A 23,442-nucleotide genomic window follows, 5' to 3' on the forward strand; every position below is an offset into this window, starting at 1 on the left:
CAACCCAAATGGCACATACACCCAAGTGAGCAGCTCACTACCACCTTCTCCAGGGCAACTCGGGATGCACAATAAATACAGGCTCAGTCAGTGATGCCAGCTTCTTGACCATGAATTTTTAAAAATACCCAATTGTTAGCTTACAGCCTATTTAGCCTACTAGGTCAGATGCTGTTGCAATACCTTGAAGAGTCACTGAATTTAATTTCATTTTAATTTGCCACATTTTTATTGAATATCTGGAATCTCAGAGTTTCACACAACAGAGGGAGGTCATTCCACTCAATGCACTGTATTGGCTTTAGAAAATAAAAATCCAGCTCACTCTGCAAATAAAAGTTCCATGGCTGCTAGAGATCATAGAACAGAATCAGAAAATCCCTTCAGTATGGAAGCAGGCCATTCAGCCCATTGAGTCCACTCTGACCCTCTGAAGAGCATTCCACCCAGAACCAGCCCATGCCCATAACCCTGCAATTCCCACAGCTAATCCACCTGACCTGCACATCTTTGGACTGCGGGAGGAAACCCACACAGACACAGGGAGAATGTGCAGACTCCACACAGACAGTGGCCCGAGGGTGAAATCAAAGCCAGGTCCCTGGCTCTGTGAGGGAGCAGTGCTCACCACTGAGGCACGATACAAAATCAGAAAGTGCTGGAGAAACTCAAGAGGGTTTGGGAGGATCGCCAGAGAGAGAAACCAATTCTAGAGTTGTATTGGACTTGAAACATGAATGAGGTTTCGCTCTCCAAAGATGCTGTCAGAGCAGTTGAGTTTCTCCAGCATCTCTGTTTTCAATCCAGTGAGCCCCACTCCCCTGCAGTTTGATTCCATAGAACATTCCAGCGCAGTACAGGCCATTTGGCCCGCAATGTTGCACCGCCCTGTGAAACCAAACTGAAGCCGATCAAACCCACACTATCCCATTCCCGCCCATATACTTACAGCCCTGAAATTGATACCCAAACCCTTTCGAAAGTTATTATTGAACTTGTTTCCGCTGCCCTTTTGGGCAGGTGAACGTGACAGTGACAACGATGACAATTGCTGTGTTAAAAAGATAATCCATTCATTTCCCTTTCTGGGCCTTGTACTGATTCGCTTCACTCTGGGTCCCCATGGTCATAGACCACTCTGACACCGGAAATGGTTCCCTCTTGATTTACTCTATTCAATCTAGACACGATGATGAAACTGGTCACTAGACCGCTCCCTAAGCACCTCTGTCGGCTCTCTGGACAGCAATCACAGCCTCTCTGGACAGCAATCACAGCCTCTCTGGACAGCAATCACAGCCTCTCTGGACAGCAATCACAGCCTCTCTGATGTGGAGGTGCCGGTGTTGGACCGGGGTGGACAAGGTTAGAAGTCACATGACAGCAGATTACAGTCCAACAGGTTTATTTGGAATCACAAGCTTTTGGAGTGCCACCCTTTTGTCAAGTGAAGATCAACCATGACCTCATTTAATTGTGGAACAGGCTTAATGGGCGGACACCTGCTCCCACACCTTACGGTATTCAGGGTCCACTCACTGCCCACATTTGCAAGTTTACTTTTTGGTATTCTTCCAAGGGATATGTGCATCACTGGCAAAGCCAGTATATGTTGCACAGCCCAAATGGTCCTTGTAAGATGAAGGCAAGCTGACACAATTCACTGAAAGAGGAGACAGGACCACAGATTAGTGTTTCATCGAAAGGACAGTTTCCTCGGCATTAACCCATCATCAGTGCGGCACTCCCTGAGGGGTTGACCCGCCGACAGCGTGGCACTCCCTCAGCACTGACCTGCCGACACCGTGGCACTCCCTCAGCACTGACCCGCCGACAGGGCAGCACTCCCTCAGCACTGACCCGCCGACAGGGCGGCACTCCCTCAGCACTGACCCTCTGACAATGCGGCACTCCCTCAGCACTGACCCGCTGACAGGGCGGCACTCCCTCAGCACTGACCCGCTGACAGGGCGGCACTCCCTCAGCACTGACCCGCTGACAGGGCGGCACTCCCTCAGCACTGACCCGCTGACAGGGCGGCACTCCCTCAGCACTGACCCGCTGACAGGGCGGCACTCCCTCAGCACTGACCCTCCGACAGGGCGGCACTCCCTCAGCACTGACCCTCCGACAGGGCGGCACTCCCTCAGCACTGACCCTCCGACAGGGCGGCACTCCCTCAGCACTGACCCTCCGACAGGGCGGCACTCCCTCAGCACTGACCCTCCGACAGGGCGGCACTCCCTCAGTACTGATCCTCTGACAGTGCGGCACTCCCTCAGCACTGACCCACCGACAGCGCGGCACTCCCTCAGCACTGACCCACCGACAGCGCGGCACTCCCTCAGCACTGACCCGCCGACAAGGCGGCAATCACAGTGGTTAGCACTGCAGCCTCACAGCATCAGGGACCCAGGTTCGATCCCAGCCTCAGGAGACTGTGTGGGTTTCCTCCGGGTGCTCCAGTTTTTTCCCACAATCCAAAGATGTGTAGGTTAGGGTGGATTGGCCATGCTAAATTGCCCATAGTGTTAGGTGTATTAGTCAGGGGTAAATATAGGGTTTGGGTGGGTTATTCTTCAGAGGGTTGGTGTGGACTTGCTGGGCCGAAGGGCTTGTTTCCATACTGCAGAGAATCTAATCTAACCCAATCAGTTCAATCTTTGTTTTGCTTAATATATAACGTACCTTCGCTGCTGCATGAGTTGATGAGAAAGTAGCAAAAGCTGTATGTTTCTGCAAAAAACAAAGTAAATATAGAGTCTGAGAATGACAAACAATAAGTATAAAATTCAATAACTCATCCACACAGTTTGCTTCAACATCCTACCGCACGTAGGAAGCATCACTCCTGTATTCAGCACTGCTGGTACATCGGCTCATTCAGAATCCAACATAACACATGTGACTGTGCGAAAGTAGATGCAGCCACATTCTCCGATCACTGCTTACAGAGGGGCTTGCTGGACACAGTTACAGATCATGCTTATATGGGCTGCAACGCCGCACAATAAAGAGACAAAATATAGAATGATTGACAAGCTTCTCATTTGGCATAATGCAATAACTGAAATAACTTGAAAGGATTGTGAAGGTTTGTAGCTCAGGTTGAGCTTTAGGGTGTAGGTTTGCTCACTGAGCTATAGGTTTGATATCCAGACATTTCATTACCTGGCTAGGTAACATCATCAGTGGTGACCTCCAAGTGAAGCGAAGCTGTTGTCTCCTGCTTTCTATTTATAGGTTTCTCCTGGATGGGGTTCCTGGGGTTTGTGGTGATGTCATTTCCTGTTCGTTTTCTGAGGGGTTGATAGATGGTATCTAGATCCATGTGTTTGTTTATGGCGTTGTGGTGGAGTGCCAGGCCTCTAGGAATTCTCTGGCATGTCTTTGTAGGACACAACAGCTTCGCTTCACTTGGAGGTCACCACTGATGACGTTACCTAGCCAGGTAATGAAACGTCTGGATATCAAACCTACAGCTCAACGAGCAAACCTACATCCTATAACTTTAAAGTGTAGTCATAGAGACGTACAGCACGGAAACAGACCCTTCGGTCCATCCTGTCCACTCCGACCAGATATCCCAACCCAATCTAGTCCCACCTGCCAGCAGCCGGCCCATATCCCTCCAAACCCTTCCTATTCATATACCCATCCAAATGCCTCTTAAAATGTAGCAATTGTACCAACCTCCACCACACCCTCTGGCAGCTCATTCCATACACGCACCACCCTCTGTGTGAAAACGTTGCCCCTTAGGTCTCTTTTATATCTTTCCCCTCTCACCCTAAACATATGCCCTCTAGTTCTGGACTCCCCGACCCCAGGGAAAAGACTTTGTCTATTTATCCTATCCACGCCCCTCATAATTTTGTAAACCTCTATAAGGTCACCCCTCAGCCTCCGACGCTCCAGGGAAAACAGCCCCAGCCTGTTCAGCCTCTCCCTATAGCTCAAATCCTCCAACCTTGGCATCATCCTTGTAAATCTTTTCTGAACCCTTTCAAGTTTCACAACATCTTTCCGATAGGAAGGAGACCAGAACTGCACGCAATATTCCAACAGTGGCCTAACCAATGTCCTGTACAGCCGCAACATGACCTCCCAACTCCTGTATTCAATACTCTGACCAATAAAGGAAAGCATACCAAATGCTGCCTTCACTATCCTATCTACCTATGACTCCACTTTCAAGGAGATATGAGCCTGCACTCCAAGGTCTCTTTGTTCAGCAACACTCCCTAGGACCTTACCATTAAGTGTATAAGTCCTGCTAAGATTTGCTTTCCCAAAATGCAGCACCTCACATTTATCTGAATTAAACTCCATCTGCCACTTCTCAGACTATTGGCCCATCTGGTCCAGATCCTGTTGTAATCTAAGGTAACCCTCTTCGCTGTCCACTACACCTCCAATTTTGGTGTCATCTGCAAACTTACTGACTGTACCTCTTACGCTCGCATCCAAATAATTCATGTAAATGACAAAAAGTAGAGGGCCTTGTGGCACTCCACTGGTCGCAGGCCTCCAGTCTGAAAAACAACCCTCCACCACCACTCCCTGTCTTCCACCTTTGAGCCAGTTCTGTATCCAAATAGCTAGTTCTCCCTGTATTCCATGAGATCTAACCTTGCTAATCAGTCTCCCATGGGGAACCTTGTCGAACACCTTACTGAAGTCCATATAGATCACATCTACTGCTCTGCCCTCATCAATCCTCTTTGTTACTTCTTCAAAAAGCTCAATCAAGTTTGTGAGACATGATTTCCCACTCACAAAGCCATGTTGACTATCCCTAATCAATCCTTGCCTTTCCAAATACATGTACATCCTGTCCCTCAGGATTCCCTCCAACAACTTGCCCACCACTGAGGTCAGGCTCACTGGTCTATAGTTCCCTGGCTTGTCTTTACCGCCCTTCTTAAACAGTGGCACCACATTTGCCAACCTCCAGTCTTCCGGCACCTCACCTGTGACTATCGATGATACAAATATCTCAGCAAGAGCCCCAGCAATCACTTCTCTAGCTTCCCACAGAGTTCTCGGGTACACCTGATCCTGGGGATTTATCCACTTTAACCGTTTCAAGACATCTAGCACTTTCTCCTCTGTCATCTGGACATTTTGTAAGATGTCACCATCTATTTCCCTACAGTCTATATCTTCCATATCCTTTTCCACAGGAAATACTGATGCAAAATATTCATTTAGTATCTCCCCCACTTTCTGTGACTCCACACAAAGGCCGCCTTGCTGATCTTTGAGGGGTCCTATTCTCTCCCTAGTTACCCTTTTATCCTCAATATATTTGTAAAAACCCTTTGGATTCTCCTTAATTCTATTTTCCAACACCATCTCATGTCCCCTTTTTGCCCTCCTGCTTTCCCTCTTAAGTATACTCCTACTGCCTTTATACTCTTCTCAGGATTCACTCAATCCATTCTGTCTATACCTGACAAATGCTTCTTTCTTTTTCTTAACTAAACCCTCAATTTCTTTAGTCATCCCGCATTCCCTATACCTACCAGCCTTCCCTTTCACCCTGACAGGAATATACTGTCTCTGGATTCTTGTTATCTCATTTCTGAAGGCTTCCCATTTTCCAGCCGTCCCTTTACCTGCGAACATCTGCCTCCAATCAGCTTTTGAAAGCTCTTGCCTAATATCGTCAAAATTGGCCTTTCTCCAATTTAGAACTTCAACTTTTCGATCTGGTCTATCCTTTTCCAACACTACTTTAAAACGAATAGAATTATGGTCACTGGCCCCAAAGTGCTCCCCCACTGACACCTCAGTCACCTGCCCTGCCTTACTTCCCAAGAGTAGGTCAAGTTTTGCACCTTCTCTAATAGGTACATCCACATATTGAATCAGAAAATTGTCTTGTACACACTTAACAAATTCCTCTCCATCTAAGCCCTTAACATTATGGCAGTACCAGTCGATATTTGGAAAATTAAAATCCCCGACCATAACTACCCTATTATTCTTACAGATAGCTGAGATCTCCTGACAAGTTTGTTTCTCAATTTCCCTCTCACTATTAGGAGGTCTATAATACAGTCCCAATAAGGTGATCATCCTTTTCTTATTTCTCCGTTCCACCCAAATAACTTCCCTGGATGTATTTCCAGGAATATCCTCCCTTAGCACAGCTGTAATGCTATCTCTTATCAAAAATGCCACTCCCCCTCCTCTCTTGCCTCCCTTTCTATCCTTCCTGTAGCATTTGTATCCTGGAACATTAAGCTGCCAGTCCTGCCCATCCCTGAGCCATGTTTCTGTAATTGCTATGACATCCCAGTCCCATGTTCCTAACCATGCCCTGAGTTCATCTGCCTTCCCTGTTAGGCCCCTTGCATTGAAATAAATGCAGTTTAATTTATTTGTCCTACCTTGTCCCTGCCTACCGTGATTGTTTGATTCACTTCTGTTCTCAACTGTACCAGTCTCAGATTGATTTCTTTCCTCACTATTTCCCTGGGTCCCATCCCCCCCACCTTACTAGTTTAAATCCTCCCGAGCAGCTCTAGCAAATTTCCCTGCCAGTATATTAGTCCCTTTCCAATTTAGGTGCAATCCACTGTTTACTGTAAGAAATACCGTAGCTAATATGCATACAGCAAGCCTCAAAAGAAATGAGGAGCAGCGAATCCACTTGAGTGATATTGACCGAAGGGTTAATATCAGAGTAGATTTGAGGATTCTCTATCTTCACAATAGTTCCATAAGATCCTGTGTGTCTATTAAATACATCAAACAGCTTGGCGCTCCCTCAGCGCTGACCCTCCGATAGCATGTCACACCCTCAACACCAACCCTCTGACAGTGTGGCGTTCCCTCAGTACTATTTATATAACAACAGATCGAAAGTTAAACAATTGAAGGAAAGGAAAACAATGCCTGTTACAGAAGTATGGCTAATACTACTGTAGTCATACCAGTCTTCCTTTGTCTGATAAAACCCGCACAGACACTGCTCCGAAATACTTCAGCAGATCCACCTTCTCACTTTGTGTTAAATCTGATGGAAGATGGCGCACCAGAATGGTCTTGCTGCTATTGTTTGGAAGGGTGACATTTTCTGTGGCGACTGGAGAAGCCATCTCTCTGGAAAGACAAAGAAACACAGGACGTTAGTCAACAGGGCATTGTAACTGGAGAACTCCACAATCCAGGATATAACTGGGCACTGGGGTTAAACGAGGACTGAGTGCCGGGTGTGTGTGCAGGGCAGGGTGTGCGCGGGGAGGTGGAGTGTGGGGAGATGACGAAGGTGCATAGTGAGAGTATGGGTGGTATGTGAGAGGTATGGTTTCAGGACTGTGTGAATGTGTCATTCGGTTTGACAGCACAGAAAAAGGTCCTTTGGCCTATTATGAGCCTCTTAGTCATAAACAACCACCTAACTATTCTATTCCAGCACTGGGCCTGTAGTCTAATACCAAAAGAACTGCAGATGCTATAAATCAGAAACAAAAACAGAACTTGGAAAACCCTCCGAGGAAAGGTCACCAGACCCGAAACGTTAACTCTGATTCTTTCACAGATACTGCCAGACCTGCTGAGCTTTTCAAACAACTTTTGTTTTTGTTTCTGTAGTCTAATATACCTTAGCATTGTAAATGCACATTTAAAAACTTCTTAAATGTTGAAGATTTCTGCCTCCACCACCCTGACAGGCAGAAGCCCGAGTTCCAGATTCCCGAGTTCCAGATTCCCAACAGCCTCTAGTTGAAAATGCTTTTCTTCACATCTTTTAAACCTCCTGCCCCTTACCTTAAATCAATACCCTCGGGGCATTGATTCCTCCACCAAACAAATCTCAATTATATCCTGCTACAATCTCCTCTGCTCTTATAGAGCTTAAAAATGTGTTGCTGGCAAAGTGCAGCAGGCCAGGCAGCATCAAAGGAACAGGAGAATTGACATTTCGGGCATAAGCCCTTCTTCCTTTATGCCCGAAACGTCGATTCTCCTGCTCCTTGGATGCCGCCTGACCTGCTGCGCTTTTCCAGCAACACATTTTTAAGCTCTGATCATCAGCATCTGCAGTCCTCACTTTCTCCTCTGCTCCTATAGAGACAACCCCAGTCTGCATGATCTCTCTTTGTAACTAAACTCTCCAGCCCGGGCAACATCCTGGTGAATCTTCTCCGTCCCCTCTCCAATATTATCACATCCCTCCTGTATAGTATTCACCTGAACTGCACACAATACTTTAATTATGGCCGAGCCAACATGTTACACAGTTCCAACCTGAACTCCCCACCCTTAAGCTTTGCCTCAGCCAATAAGGGTAAGTATTCCATAGGCCTCCTTAACCATTTGTCCTGTAGATGAAGGTCCCTGGTGTGCCCCAGAATCCCACCATGTATAGTCCCTTTGCAGATACTGCCTGCCCAGGGACACTACCTCACAGTTACTGAGCTGTCCACATCTCTAACCTTTACTGACCAACCTCCTCCATTCCCCCCCCAGATGGTCCTTCACACTCACCGGAAGAGGATCCGCGAAGCGCTGCAGCCCCGCGCATGCGCACCGCCGTCACGGGCGGGGCCCGGTCCGCACATGCGCAGCGACCGCACCCCCGCGGTTTCCATAGCAACCTGAAACTCGGCCGCCCCGAGAGACGGAGAGAGATGGCGGCGACCTGCCGGAGGGTGAGTCAGAGACAGACAGGGACAGGGAGATCGGGGCTATGTCTGTATGAGGGAGTGAGGGAGGGTCAGTGCCATGGGAGGAGGGGCTCCCAGTGTGGGGGCGGGGCTCCCAGTGTGGGGGAGGGGCTCCCAGTGTGGGGGAGGGGCTCGGTGTGGAGGAGGGGCTCCCAGTGTGGGGGAGGGGCTCCCAGTGTGGGGGAGGGGCTCCCAGTGTGGGGGAGGGGCTCCCAGTGTGGGGGAGGGGCTCGGTGTGGAGGAGGGGATCTCAGTGTGGGGGAGGGGCTCGGTGTGGAGGAGGGGCTCCCAGTGTGGGGGAGGGGCTCGGTGTGGGGGGAGGGGCTCAGTGTGGGGGAGGGGCTCAGTGTGGGGGAGGGGCTCCCAGTGTGAGGGAGGGGCTCAGTGTGAGGGAGGGGCTCAGTGTAGGGGAGGGGCTCAGTGTGGAGGGAGGGGCTCAGTGTGGGGGAGGGGCTCCCAGTGTGGCGGAGGGGCTCAGTGTGGAGGAGGGGCTCAGTGTGGAGGAGGGGCTCAGTGTGGGGGAGGGGCTCCCAGTGTGGGGGAGGGGCTCAGTGTGAGGGAGGGGCTCAGTGTGAGGGAGGGGCTCAGTGTGAGGGAGGGGCTCAGTGTAGGGGAGGGGCTCAGTGTGGGGGGAGGGGCTCAGTGTGAGGGAGGGGCTCAGTGTGAGGGAGGTGCTCAGTGTGGGGGAGGGGCTCAGTGTGAGGGAGGTGCTCAGTGTGGGGGAGGTGCTCAGTGTGGGTGGAGGGGCTCAGTGTGAGGGAGGGGCTCAGTGTGAGGGAGGTGCTCAGTGTGGGGGAGGGGCTCAGTGTGAGGGAGGTGCTCAGTGTGGGGGAAGGGCTCGGTGTGGGGGGAGGGGCTCAGTTTTGTGGAGGGGCTCAGTGTGAGGGAGGGGCTCAGTGTGGAGGAGGGGCTCAGTGTGGAGGAGGGGCTCAGTGTGGGGGAGGGGCTCCCAGTGTGGGGGAGGGGCTCCCAGTGTGGGGGAGGGGCTCCCAGTGTGAGGGAGGGGCTCAGTGTGAGGGAGGGGCTCAGTGTGGGGGAGGGGCTCCCAGTGTGGGGGAGGGGCTCCCAGTGTGGGGGAGGGGCTCAGTGTGAGGGAGGGGCTCAGTGTGGAGGAGGGGCTCGGTGTGGGGGAGGGGCTCGGTGTGGAGGAGGGGCTCCCAGTGTGGGGGAGGGGCTCCCAGTGTGGGGGAGGGGCTCGGTGTGGGGGAGGGGCTCAGTGTTGGGGAGGGGCTCAGTGTGGGGGAGGCGCTCAGTGTAGAGGAGGGGCTCGGTGTGGGGGAGGGGCTCGGTGTGGGGGAGGGGCTCGGTGTGGGGGAGGGGCTCGGTGTGGGGGAGGGGCTCAGTGTGGAGGAGGGGCTCAGTGTGGGGGAGGGGCTCCCAGTGTGGGGGAGGGGCTCCCAGTGTGGGGGAGGAGCTCCCAGTGTGGGGGAGGGGCTCAGTGTGAGGGAGGGGCTCAGTGTGGAGGAGGGGCTCGGTGTGGGGGAGGGGCTCGGTGTGGAGGAGGGGCTCCCAGTGTGGGGGAGGGGCTCCCAGTGTGGGGGAGGGGCTCCCAGTGTGGGGGAGGGGCTCAGTGTGAGGGAGGGGCTCAGTGTGGAGGAGGGGCTCGGTGTGGGGGAGGGGCTCCCAGTGTGGGGGAGGGGCTCAGTGTGGGGGAGGGGCTCAGTGTGGGGGAGGGGCTCAGTGTGGAGGAGGGGCTCAGTGTGGAGGAGGGGCTCAGTGTGGGGGAGGGGCTCCCAGTGTGGGGGAGGGGCTCCCAGTGTGAGGGAGGGGCTCAGTGTGAGGGAGGGGCTCAGTGTGGGGGAGGGGCTCCCAGTGTGGGGGAGGGGCTCCCAGTGTGGGGGAGGGGCTGCCAGTGTGGGGGAGGGGCTCGGTGTGGAGGAGGGGCTCGGTGTGGGGGAGGGGCTCGGTGTGGAGGAGGGGCTCCCAGTGTGGGGGAGGGGCTCCCAGTGTGGGGGAGGGGCTCGGTGTGGGGGAGGGGCTCAGTGTGTGGGAGGGGCTCAGTGTGGGGGAGGCGCTCAGTGTAGAGGAGGGGCTCGGTGTGGGGGAGGGGCTCGGTGTGGGGGAGGGGCTCAGTGTGGTGTGAGGGGCTCAGTGTGGGGGAGGGGCTCGGTGTGGGGGGAGGGGCTCAGTGTGGGGGAGGGCTCAGTGTGGGGGAGGGGCTCAGTGTGGGGGTGCGGCTCAGTGTGAGGGTGGGGCTCAGTGTGTGGGAGGGGCTCAGTGTGGGGGTGGGGCTCAGTGTGAGGGAGGGGCTCAGTGTGGGGGTGGGGCTCAGTGTGAGGGAGGGGCTCAGTGTGGAGGGAGGAGCTCAGTGTGAGGGAGGGGCTCAGTGTGGGGGTGGGGCTCAGTGTGGAGGAGCGGCTCAGAGTGGGGGTGGGGCTCAGAGTGGAGGTGGGGCTCAGTGTGGAGGAGGTGCTCGGTGTGGGAAGGGGATCAGAGTGGGGAGGGGCTCAGTGTGGGGGCGGGGCTCAGTGTGGGGGAGGGGCTCAGTGTGGGGGGGGCTCAGTGTAAGGGAGGTGCTCAATGTGGAGGGGGGGCTCAGTGTGTGGGTGGGGCTCAGTGTGAGGGAGGCGTTCAGTGAGGGGGAGGGTCTCAGTGTGTGGGAGGGGTTCAGTGTGGGGGAGGGGCTTAGTGTGGGGGATGGGCACAGTTTGAGGGAGGGGCTCAGTGTGAGGGAGGTTTTCAGAGTGGGGGTGGGTCTCAGTGGGGGGGAGGGGCTCAGTGTGGGAAGGGGATCAGAGTGGAGGAAGGGCTCAGTGTGGAGGGAGGGGCTCATAGTGGGGGTGGGGCTCAGTGTGGGGGATGATCTCAATGTGTTTTGATATTGGTAAGTTGCTTTCATGTCCGTAGGAAGTCTCAAATTATTTTACAGCCAATATAATAGTCTTTGAACAATGGTCACTGTTATACAGTAGTTAGTTCAGTTGTCAATTTGTACACAGCAAGCACTGAGTGAGTGCTCAGGTACTTCAAAAATAACTCCTCTTTTCTCCAAAATAGTGTCATGGGCTCTTTCGTAGCCAACTGTCCTGGTTACCAGCTCGTCTGAGATTGAAAATCATGGAATAGAGTTATAGATTAGTTATAGCACAGAAAAAGGCCTTAACATCTCTCCCTATAGCTCAAATCCTCCAGTCCTGGCAACATCCTCATCGTTGTTGTGGTTCTGTTCGCCGAGCTGGGAATTTGTGTTGCAGACGTTTCGTCCCCTGTCTAGGTGACACCCTCAGTGCTTGGGAGCCTCCTGTGAAGCGCTTCTGTGCTGTTTCCTCCGGCATTTATAGTGGTTTGTATCTGCTGCTTCCGGTTGTCAGTTCCAGCTGTCCGTTGCAGTGGCCGGTATATTGGGTCCAGGTTGATGTGCTTGTTGATTGAATCTGTGGATGAGTGCCATGCCTCGAGGAATTCCCTGGCTGTTCTCTGTTTGGCTTGTCCTATAATAGTAGTGTTGTCCCAGTCGAACTCATGTTGCTTGTCATCTGCGTGTGTGGCTACTAAGGATAGCTGGTCATGTTGTTTCGTGACTAGTTGGTGTTCATGGATGCGGATCGTTAGCTGTCTTCCTGTTTGTCCTGTGTAGTGTTTTGTGCAGTCCTTGCATGGGATTTTGTACACTACATTGGTTTTGCTCATGCTGGGTATCGGGTCCTTCGTTCTGGTGAGTTGTTGTCTGAGAGTGGCTGTTGGTTTGTGTGCTGTTATGAGTCCGAGTGGTCGCAGTAGTCTGGCTGTCAGTTCGGAAATGCTCCTGATATATGGTAGTGTGGCTAGTCCTTTGGGTTGCGGCATGTCCTCGTTCCGCTGTCTTTCCCTTAGGCATCTGTTGATGAAATTGCGCGGGTATCCGTTTTTAGCGAATACATTGTATAGGTGTTCTTCCTGGTGTACTGTAGTTTGTTGTGGCTCTTTTGAACAGTGTCTTAATGCAACTTCTTTTGTGTGTGTTGGGGTGGTTGTTTTCGTAGTTCAGGACTTGGTCTGTGGTGTGGCTTTCCTGTATACCTTTGTGGTGAATTCTCCGTTCGGTGTTCTCTGTACCATCACATCTAGGAATGGGAGTTGGTTGTCCTTTTCTTCCTCTCTCGTGAATTGGATTCCTGTGAGTGTGGTGTTGATGATCTGGTGTGTGTTCTCTATTTCTGTGTTTTTAATTATTACAAAGGTGTCATCCACGTATCTGATCCAGAGTTTGGGTTGAATTTGCAGTAAGACTGTTTGTTCTAACCTTTGCATGACCGCTTCTGCTATGAGTCCAGAGGTGGATGAGCCCATGGGTGTTCCGTTGATTTGTTCATATATTTGGTTGTTGAATGTGAAGTGTGTCGTGAGGCACAGGTCCAGTAGTTTGAGTATGCCGTCTTTGTTGATATGTTCACCGTCTTGTTGTCTGTTCTGTACGTCCAGTAGGTTGGCTATTGTTTCTCTGGCTAGGGTTTTGTCGATAGAGGTGAACAGTGCCGTTACACCGAATGAGACCATAGTTTCTTCCTTGTCTATGTGCATATTTCTGATGATGTCCAAGAATTCCTGTGTCGATTGTATAGATTGTCTGGATCCGCTGATCAGATGTTTCAGTTTCTGCTGTAGTTCTTTAGCCAGTTTGTGTGATAGTGTCCCTGGTAGTGATACTATGGGTCTGAGTGGGATGTCTGGTTTGTGCACTTTAGGTAGTCCATAGAACCTGGGGGTGTTGTTGCTTTCAGGTTTCATTCTTTATAGGTCAAACCTGGTTATCTGTCTGTTTTTTTATAGGTTCCTCAGTGTGTTGTTTATCCTATTGGTGAGCTGTGGGGTGGGTCAAACTCCCTCTTTTGGTAGGTGTTGGTATCTGCAAGTGGTTGTTGCGCTTTTTGGATGTACTCTGTTTTGTCCTTATCAATCTTTTCTGAACCCATTCCAGTTTCACAACATCCTTCCTATAGGGGGGAGACCAGAATTGCCTAACCAATGTCCTGAACAGCACAACATGACCTCCCAATTCCTATACCCAATGCACTGACCAATTAAGGCAAGCGTACCAAACGCCTTCACTATCTTATATATCTGCAATTCAACTTTCAAGGAACTATGAACCTGCACTACGAGGTCTCTTTGTTCAGCAACACTCCCTAGGACCTTACCTTTAAATGTATAAGTCCTGCTCTGACTTGCTTTTCCAAAATGCAGCACCTTACATTTATCTAAATTAAACTCCATCTGTCAGTCCTCAGCCCATTGGCCCATCTGATCCAGATCCATTGTACTCTGAGGTAACCTTCTTCGCTGTCCACCACACCTCCAATTTTGGTGTCATCTGCAAATTTACTAACCATACCTTTTATGTTCACATCCAAATCATTTATGTAATTGACAAAAAGCAGTGGACCCAGCACCGATCCTTGTTGCACACTGCTAGTCACAGGCCACTAGCCTGAAAAGCAACTCTCCATCACCACCTCTATCTTCTACCTTCAAGCCAGTTCTGCATCAAATAGTTAGTTCTCCCTGTATTCTGTGTGAGCTAACCTTGCTAACCAGTTTACCATGAGAAACCTTGTTGAATGCCTTATCGAAGTCCAAACAGATCACATCCATTGCTCTGCCCTCATCAATCCTTTTTGTTTCTTCGTCAAAAAATTCAATTAAGTTGGTGAGACACGATTACCCACACATAAAGCCATGTTGATTATTCCTAATCAGTCCTTACCTTTCTAAATACATGTAAATCCTGTCCCTCAGGATTCCCTCCAACAACTTGCCCACCACAAATGTCAGGTTCACTTTTGTCTACGTGGACTTCAGCAAATCCTTTGACAAGGTCCCTCACAGCAGACTGGTACAAATGGTGAAGTCACATGGCATCAGGGTGAGCTGGCAAAATGGATACAGGACAGGCTTAGTCATAGGAGACACAGAACATAGAACGTTACAGCGCAGTCCAGGCCCTTCAGCCCTCTGTGTTGCTCTGACCTGTGAATCCAATCTGAAGCCCATCTATCCTGTCCTATTCCATTATCATCCATACGTCTATCCAATAACTATTTAAGTGCCTGTAACTTTGGTGAGTCTACTACTGTTGCAGGCAGGGGATTCCACGCCCCTATTACTCTCTGAGCAAGGAAACTATCTCTGACCACTATCCTGTATCTATCACTCCTCAATTTAAATTTATGTCCCCTTGTGCTAGCCATCACTATCTGAGGAAAAAGGCTCTCCCTGCCCACCCTATCTAACCCTCTGATCATCTTATATGTCTCAACTAAGTCACCTCTCAACCTTCTTTCTAACGAAAACAACAAGTCCCTCAGCCTTTCCTCATAAGACCTCCCCTCCAGACCAGGCAACATCCTGGTAAATCTCCTCTGCACCCTTTCCAATGCTTCCACATCCTTTCTATAATGCGGTGACCACAACTGTACACAATACTCCAAGTGCGGCTGCACCAGAGTTTTGTACAGCTGCAATATGATCTCATGGCTCTAAAACTCAATCCCTCTACCAATAAAAGCTAGCACATTTGTATACCTTCTTCACAACTCTATCAACCTGAGTGGCAATGAGAGAACAGACTAATGGGTCTGGTAAGATCATGGCAACTTTACCTGACTTTTACCTTTTACATCCAGTCTGAGAAGGTATACAAGGTTTTTGTTTAATTTCTCCCAGCAATGCAGTGTTCCTTCATTGCTGCACTAATGTCCACTCTGATTATGAGCTTTTTTGTACAATAGAAAAAGGAGGCATATTTGTAAATAAGATCCACATTATAGTCAATCTCTATGTCCTGGCCATAAAACATTTCTTCCACTTTCATTCTGCTTGTTTGATGATTTGCATACTCCACAGAGCCGTGCAGCTATGAAACATTCAATCAAAAGAAGTCACCTTGTGTCTCCTTCAAAATCACTGATCCTGTTGTGTGGAGAGATGGAAAATGTATACAAAGAGAAGAAACTGGATGAGATTGTGGTAGTAAACTTGTCTGGACGTTACCTGAAGAATCTGGGCAGCTTGCCTCAATCCTCTGCTTTGAAGGTTTGCAACCTGTCTAGGAATTACATCACTAAAATCGATGCTCTCGCAGGATGTCCCCATTTAATCAAGCTGGATCTCCATGGAAACCATGTAAGTAATAAAGAATGTGTGTGCTCAATAAAAACAATATCAGCCAATTTCCATTGCTATCACATTACCATCACTGAATGACATGCTGTCATCATTCTGGGATGATTTGGAGATGCCGGTGTTGGACTGGGGTGTACAAAGTTAAAAATCACACAACACCAGGTTATAGCCCAACAGGTTTAATTGGAAGCACTAGCTTTCGGAGCGACACTCCTTCATCAGATGGTAATGGAGGGCTCAATCCTAAGACACAGAATTTATAGCAAAACTTTACAGTATGATGTAACTGAAATTATACATTGAAAAATACCTTGATTGTCAGTTGAGTTTTTAATCTGTTTGAATACCATAGTTTCACTTCTTTCATGTGTAAATCACAAAACCTTTTTTAAAAGTTGCATTCTCGGGTTAGCTGTAACAATGGGTGATAGCTAGACAATATTTTGAACGTGTTAGCCCCCTGTGTTCTCTGTCTATGCCATGATGTTTAGATTGATTCTAATCTAAAAAGTGAGATTGCAGAGTTTTACATGAATGCATGCAGTTTTTGAGCAAAGTACAAGGTAACTCTGCAAGTACAAATTCACCCCACAAAATATATGTGTGCATGTGGGTCTTTGTGTGTGTGTGTGTGTGTGTGTTTGTCTGTCTGTCTGTCTGCGTTGGGGGTGTGAGTGTGAGAGAGTGTATGTGTGTGTGTGTAGTGAGTGTAGAGTGTTTTAGACTTGATTCCTCCGCTATCACCTGATGAAGGAGAGACGCTCTGAAAGCTAGTGTGCTTCCAATTAAACCTGTTGGACTATAACCTGGTGTTGTGTGATTTTTAACTATTCTGGGAGTTACTGTTCACCACAGACTGGACTCCGCCAGATAAATACTATGGTCACAAGAGCAGGTCATCAGAGTGACCACTGTATGGTCCATGTGGAGACAAAGTCCCGCCTTCACATTGAGAATACCCTCCACTCTCACTGTGCTAAATGGGACAGATTTTGAACTAGCAACTCAAGACTGGGCATCCATTGGCCATTGTAAGCCATTCCCATTCCTTCAGTGTCTTGGGTCAAAATCCTGGAATTCTCTCCCTTAGGGCATTGTGGATAAACCTACAGCACATGGACTGCAGCGGTTCAAGAAAACAACTCACCATCACCTTCTCAAGGAGCAACTAGGGCCGGGCAGTAAAAAGTGCTGACCAGCCAGCACACCCATGTCATACAAATGAATAAAAGAAAAGTCAGCGTCTTAGGAATTCTGTAGTGAGAAACTCACCTCCTATCGCCTCAAGGTTTGACAGCCCCCAACACGGCAGAGTGTTGGCAGTGTAATGAGTGGTCCCCCCCCGACCAGGATCCTGACCCAGTAACACTGAAGACAAGTCAGAATGGTGAGTGGTTTGGAGGGAAACTTGCAGGCCTTGTTCTTCTAGATGGTAATGGTCATGGGTTTGGAAAATGCTGTCGATGAAATGGTCTCTGAGACAGTACTTCAGTTGTTGGCATTAGCCCCAGGTTTTGGTAACGAGGAATTTGCAGGATGGCAGGGCTGACTTTGTTGTTGTCACTTAGGTAAATGCCAGGAAGTTCATCTGGTGAATTAACTGCAATGGCTTCTTTTCCCACTCCCTGGAATCTTTAAGGAGCTATCCATCTATTTATTATGTACATGCTAGACTCACAGTGGCATATTCCAAAAACACAGGTTTCACATGATTTCACCTTACCATTGTGTCTTAATTAGCCGGACTGTTTCTCCATTATTTAAAACGTGTTGGGCAGAAATTTCCTTGAGCTAATTGTTGGTAGGACCAAACCTACCGTGATAAATCTCCTCCACAAAGTCCTCTCTCTTACCTCACAATGGAAACTGTCTGAGGCTGAATCAGACAATTTGTAATCTTAGAGTCGTAGAGATGTACATCACGGAAACAGATCCTTCGGTTCACTCATCTGTGCTGACCAGATTTCCTAAATTAATCTAGTCCCATTTGCCAGCACTAGGCCCGTATCCCTCTAAACCCTTCCTATTCATATACCCTTTTAAATGTTGTAATTGTACCAGCCTGTACCACTTCCTCTGAGAGCTCATTCCAGACACTGTGTGAAAAAGTTCCCTCTTAAGTCCCCTTTAAACCTTTCCTCTCTTACCTTAAATTGGTAAATTAATTTTGAAAAGTAGTGTTGTTTTGCAAATAAATTACTTACGGATGTTGACCAGGAAACTGGGAGGGCTTTTTTCTCTTCCCTAAAATTCCTGCCTCAGGCAACTCTCTGTGTGGAGTTTGCACATTCTTCCGGTGTCTGCGTGGGTTTCCTCCAGGTGCTCCGGTTTCCTCCCACAGTCCAAAAGTGTGCAGGTTAGGTGAATTAGACATGCTAAATTGCCCGTAGTGTTAGGTGAAGGGGTAAATGTAGGGGAGTGGGTCTGGGTGGGTGCGCTTTGGCGGGTCGGTGTGGATTTGTTGGACCGAAGGGCCTGTTTCGACACTGTAAATCATCTAATCTAATCTAATCTAAACATTCACTTGAGCAGTTGACAAGTATTTCACTGTTGGGACCAGCTTGGACTTCACATTCATCCTCTCATGTGAGACCTGAACCCAGAACTTGACTCAGAGAGTTAGACATGTAGGGAATCTGACAAGTATGCCAGTTTTAAAAATGCATCTCTTTTTAAAATCTAGTGAAGTCTGCATTTGGCATTCAACATAACAATAAAAGTAACCAATAGTTTCTTTAAGTCTTAGTTAGCAAAGATAACGTTTTCCACTAAGAGGTAACTGCAGAGTTCATAGGACCACACAGTACAGAAGAGACTGTTTGTCCCATCAAGCCTGCTCTGATAAAAAATATTCTACTTCTAGACTCTCCAGCACCTGGCCTGTAGCCTTGAATGTTATGACATTTCAAATGCTCATCCAGATACTTTATAAAGATTGTCAGGTTTCCTGCCTCCCTAGGCAGTGCATTCCAGACCCCCACCACCATCTGGGTTTAAAAACATTTCCTCAAATCCCTCCTGAAACCACTGCTTTTCCCTTCAATCGATGCCCCTTTCTTGTTGTTGACCCTTCAACTAAAGGGAACAGCTGTTTTCTATCCACCTTATCCATGCCCCTCATAGTCTTATATACCTCTACCAGAACCCTCTCAGCTTTCTCTGCTTTAAAGAAAACAATCCAAACTTATCCAGCTTCTCTTTGAAGGTAAACTGCTGTATCCCAGGCAACATCTGTGAATCTTTGCTGCACCCCTTTCAATGTAATCACATCCTTCCTATATGCAGAGTTCACAACAGCACACAGAACTGCCGATTATGGCAAATTGTATTGGTTATACAATTTTGGCCAAACTAAAGTTACTATTATCTATGACACTACTGATGAAGGCAAGTATCCTGTGTTCCTTCTTAACTGTCCTATTAACCTGTCTTGCTGCCATCAGGGATCTGTGGAGAAGTTCCCCAAGATAACAGCAAAACTAACTTATAGTTTCTTTTGTCTTAGTCAGTGAAACCAAGCTGCCTATTGAGATGCAGCTGCAAAGTTACTGAACCTATCAAGTTAGTTTATAACTATTTAGAACTGGTTCCCTAGCGAGCTGTACCTGACTCAGATCACTGGAATCACAACTTGTGAACGTACAGGAAGGTTGCACATGAAGCACAAAGGTACAGTTTAGTCTGAATGCAGTGATGCTGAGAGCTGAACTCGGGGAATTGAAGAAAAGGGAATTTCTGTCTAATGAGGAAAGAGATGCTATCTCTTCTATTACTAAAAATTGAGCAGTCCTAGAGAGGATGTTGAGGACAATAAGTCCTGAGAGCTGAAACCTCGAATCAGGAATTAGTTGAGTGGATGAGAGTTGAGATATTTCTGTTTCGGAACTGGGACAATAGTTTAACCTGGCTCTGGGGAGGTGTAAATAATTTAATGCATTGACGTCAAGCTCCGTAATGTAACTACAGAATTGTTGAATAATATATCTGCTTCCCCTTTCTTCTTCACTGTTCTGTATTTGGTTATAATGTACTAACATAATTATTTTATTTATTTCCCCCCATTATCAGATCTCGGATCTCCCAGATGAAGACTTTTGGTCTGAAATGAAGTCTCTGCAGATCCTTTATCTTCATGGTAACATCATTGGGCCCCTGCGTAGTGTTGAGCCCCTGTTTTCTTGCCCAAACCTCATCGTTCTGACTCTGTTTGACACCCCAGTCAGTCTGGTTCCAAATTATCGGCATCACGTTGTCAACAGCATTCTGTCCCTCAAAGCCTTGGATCACTTTGTCATCTCAGATGAGGAGATCATTGAAGATTGGCCGAAATCTGAAGAATTCAAAGCCTTAAGTCCACATTTCTTTATTGACCTCCCATTGTGTTCACAGGTTGGTGTCTTTATCTGTTATTGAGGGACTGAAACATTTCATGCATCCACCAAGATCAGACTGAAAATCAGGAATAAGAAACACAGGATATGTGCAGCAAATTTGTCAAAGTTGAAAAAGAGGAAAGAAAGGTTAAGTATTCCAGGTTAGAATTTAAAAAAAAATCATTCATGGAATGGCTCGGACAGCACTATTGTCCATCCCTTGAGAAGATGGTGGTGAGCTGCTTTGTTGAACTGCTGCAGTCCATTGTGGTATGGAGACAGACACAATGCTGTTAGGGGGAGAACTTTAAAGCAAGGTTTAAGATGCAGAAGTGAGGGGCAGGTTCCAATGTGGGCACAGTGTGGAAAATAGATGTAGGTGCATAACATCCATCATCATCCACTTTAACTTGATTGGAGGTGTCCCAGTGCATTTGTTATATACATATGTTCAGAGAAAAGTATTTGTAAATTTAACCCAGCATTCTGCCTTCGACATTCTGCTCACTGCTTTCCCAAACTATGGGAAATTTTCAGGGATCCCTGTGGAGATTTGCTTTGCTACATTGACAGGCTGAAAAGGATTTAAAGACTGAAACAGTCTTGTGTGTCCAGGATTTGCTTTGATTGTGCTTTCACAGCCATAAACGCAATTTCCAAACATTCTGCAATTTTGGCCTTTACTCATCTTTATCTTCATTCCCAGCTGTCAGATTTTCTGACCTTATTATAAGGTTCTACATTGATGTCTGAAGAGAACCAGGAGGGACGGGCTCCGCCACACCAATGGCAGCGGTAGAGGAATGGCATTCTATTCAACCATGTGGATGTCCACAAAACTGAGGAGATGGACATCCAGCTGCAGCTCAAAGGAGGATCATATGAGCACGCTCACATATGAATTAGGAACTGAACTAGGCTAATTGCCCCTTCACGTCTGCACTACAATTCAATAACATAATAGCAGAACTGTGTTTCAATTTCCACATTTCCTTCTACCCCCCATAATCTTTGATCCTATTGCCCCACAAGAATTCATCTATCTCCATCTTAAACATATTCAATGACCCAGTGTCATACCTCACTGGAGTAACCCCATGCTGGAAATTAGGTTCCACTACTTCTGGGGACATTACAAAAGTTAATGCTTTTAACAAAGTATGCAAAACTCTCCACATTTCCTGACGTATTAGACCCAGGTTGACAGAAAACATGGGCCAGGTTTTTGTACTTTAGAAGGATAACCATTTATTATGAAGAAACAGACTCTAGTTAGAGATAAATGACTATAAACTGTTGACATATAACTTTCGTAATTAAAATTCTAACCCCCTTACAAAACTCCCCCTATACAAACATAGACAAGGAGGGGCAATATCTTCTATTTATTATTGCGAAACTATTAGTTCAGAAACTCAGCTAATGTTCTAGGGACCCAGGTTTGAATCCTATCAGGGCAGGCTGTGGCATTAGAATTCAATAAAAAAAAGCAGAATTAAGAATCTACTGATGATCATGAAACCATTATCGATTGTCGGAAAAACCCGTCTGGTTCATTAATTATCTTCAGGGAGGAAATCTGCTGTCCTCACTTGGTCTGACTGACATGTGATTCTAGACCCACAGCAATGTGGTTGATTCTTAACTGCCCTCTGAAATGGCCTAATAAGCCATTCAGTTCAAGGGCAGTTAAGGGCATGCAATAAATGCTGGCCAGCTAGTGATGCCTACTTCCCATGAGTGAATTTAAGAAATAATATTTCAGTGTGAAAATAGATAAATCCCCTGGGCCAGATGGGCTTTATCCTGGGATTCTTTGGGAAGCCAGAGTGGAGATTGCTGAGCCTTTGGCTTTGATCTTTATGTCATCATTGTCTACAGGAATAGTACCAGAAGACTGGACGATAGCAAATGTTGTCCCCTTGTTCAAGAAGGGGAGTAGGGACAACCCTGGTAATTACAGACCAGTGAGCCTTACTTCGGTTGTGGGTAAAGTGTTGGAAAGGGTTATAAGAGATAGGAATTATACTCATCTCAATAAGAATAAGTTAATTAGGGATAGTCAACACGGTTTTGTGAAGGGTAGGTTGTGCCTCACAAACCTTGTTGAGTTCTTTGAGAAGGTGACCAAACAGGTGGATGAGGGTAAAGCTGTTGTTATGGTGTATATGGATTTCAGTAAAACATTTGATAAGGTTCCCCACTATAGGCTACTGCACAAAATATGGAGACATGGGATTGAGGTTGATTTAGTAGTTTGGATCAGAAATTAGCTAGCTGAAAGAAGACAGAGGATAGTGGTTGATGGGAAATGTTCATCCTGGAGTTCAGTTACCAGTGGTGTTCTGCAAGGATTTGTTTTGGGTCCACTGTCGTTTGTCATTTTTTTATCAACGAGCTGGATGAGGGCAAAAAAAGGTTGAGTTAGTAAATTTGCAGACGACAGTACAGTTGTGGGTAGTGACGAAGGATGTTGTAAGTTTGTGGGGAGTGACAGATGGAGTTTAATTTGGATAAATGTGAGGTGCTGCATTTTGGAAAGGCAAATCAGAGCAGGATGTATAACTTCATGGTAAGTTCCTGAGGAGGGTTGCTGAACAGAGAGACCTTGGAGTGCAGGTTCATAGTTCCTTGAAAGTGGAGTTGCTGGTGGATGGGATAGTGAAGGTGTTTGGAATGCTTCCCTTTATTGGTCTGTGCATTGAGTATAGGAGTTGGAAAGTCATGTTGTGACTGTTCAGGACATTAATTAGCTCATTATTGGAATACTACATGCAGTTCTGGTCTCCCTGCTATAGGAAGGGATGTTGTGAAACTTGAAAGGGTTCATAACAGATTTACAAGAATGTTGCCAGGGCTGGAGGGTTTGAGCCACAGGGAGAAGCTGAATAGGGTCAAAATCCTGGAATTCCCTCTGTAATGGCATTGTGGGTCAACTCACAACAGGTAGGCAGCTCACCTTCACCTTCGCGAGTTGGAGGTCAAATTTGAATGTAGATTACAGGTTTAAAGGCAGGGTTCTTGGCAGTGTGGAGGAACAGCGGGATCTTGGGGTCCATATCCATAGATCCCTCAAATTTGCCAACCAAGTTGGTAGGGTTGTTAAGAAGGCATATAATATGGTTCCTTTCCTTAGCAGGGGGATAGTGTTTAAGAGCCACAAGGCTAAGCTGCAGTTCTATAAAACCATGGTTAGACCACACTTGGAATATTGTGTTCAGTTCTGATCATGTCATGATTGGATGGATGTGGAAGCTTTAGTGAGGGGCAATGGAGATTTCTAGGAG

General features: G+C 47.7%; 2 protein-coding genes across 7 annotated transcripts in view; one reads left to right on the top strand and one right to left on the bottom strand.

The window, feature by feature from the left end:
• rnpc3 (RNA-binding region (RNP1, RRM) containing 3) overlaps positions 1-8,633 on the bottom strand; it is a 45,312-nt gene extending 36,679 nt beyond the window's left edge. For 3 of the 6 annotated variants that reach the window (XR_011961199.1, XM_072574894.1, XM_072574895.1), the window contains exons 1-3: positions 8,503-8,633; positions 6,945-7,113; positions 2,689-2,736 (exon numbers count right to left, since the gene is read on the bottom strand). Coding sequence is in view for 5 of the 6 variants with exons in the window: in XM_072574894.1 (XP_072430995.1) it covers positions 2,689-2,736; positions 6,945-7,113; positions 8,503-8,606 (321 nt within the window). In the remaining variant the exon portion in view is untranslated. The other 3 variants (XM_072574897.1, XM_072574898.1, XM_072574896.1) reach the window with 3 other exon arrangements.
• Positions 8,610-23,442, top strand: part of LOC140480164 (uncharacterized) — a 38,399-nt gene continuing 23,566 nt past the window's right edge. Inside the window, exons 1-3 of the mRNA XM_072574902.1 lie at positions 8,610-8,666; positions 15,504-15,782; positions 19,851-20,171. Of these exons, the coding sequence (XP_072431003.1) occupies positions 8,646-8,666; positions 15,504-15,782; positions 19,851-20,171 (621 nt within the window). The 5' untranslated portion in view covers positions 8,610-8,645. The remainder of the gene's footprint in view (positions 8,667-15,503; positions 15,783-19,850; positions 20,172-23,442) is intronic.

This window comes from Chiloscyllium punctatum, chromosome 7, assembly GCF_047496795.1.
Source record: "Chiloscyllium punctatum isolate Juve2018m chromosome 7, sChiPun1.3, whole genome shotgun sequence".
NCBI classification, from domain to species: Eukaryota; Metazoa; Chordata; class Chondrichthyes; order Orectolobiformes; family Hemiscylliidae; genus Chiloscyllium; species Chiloscyllium punctatum.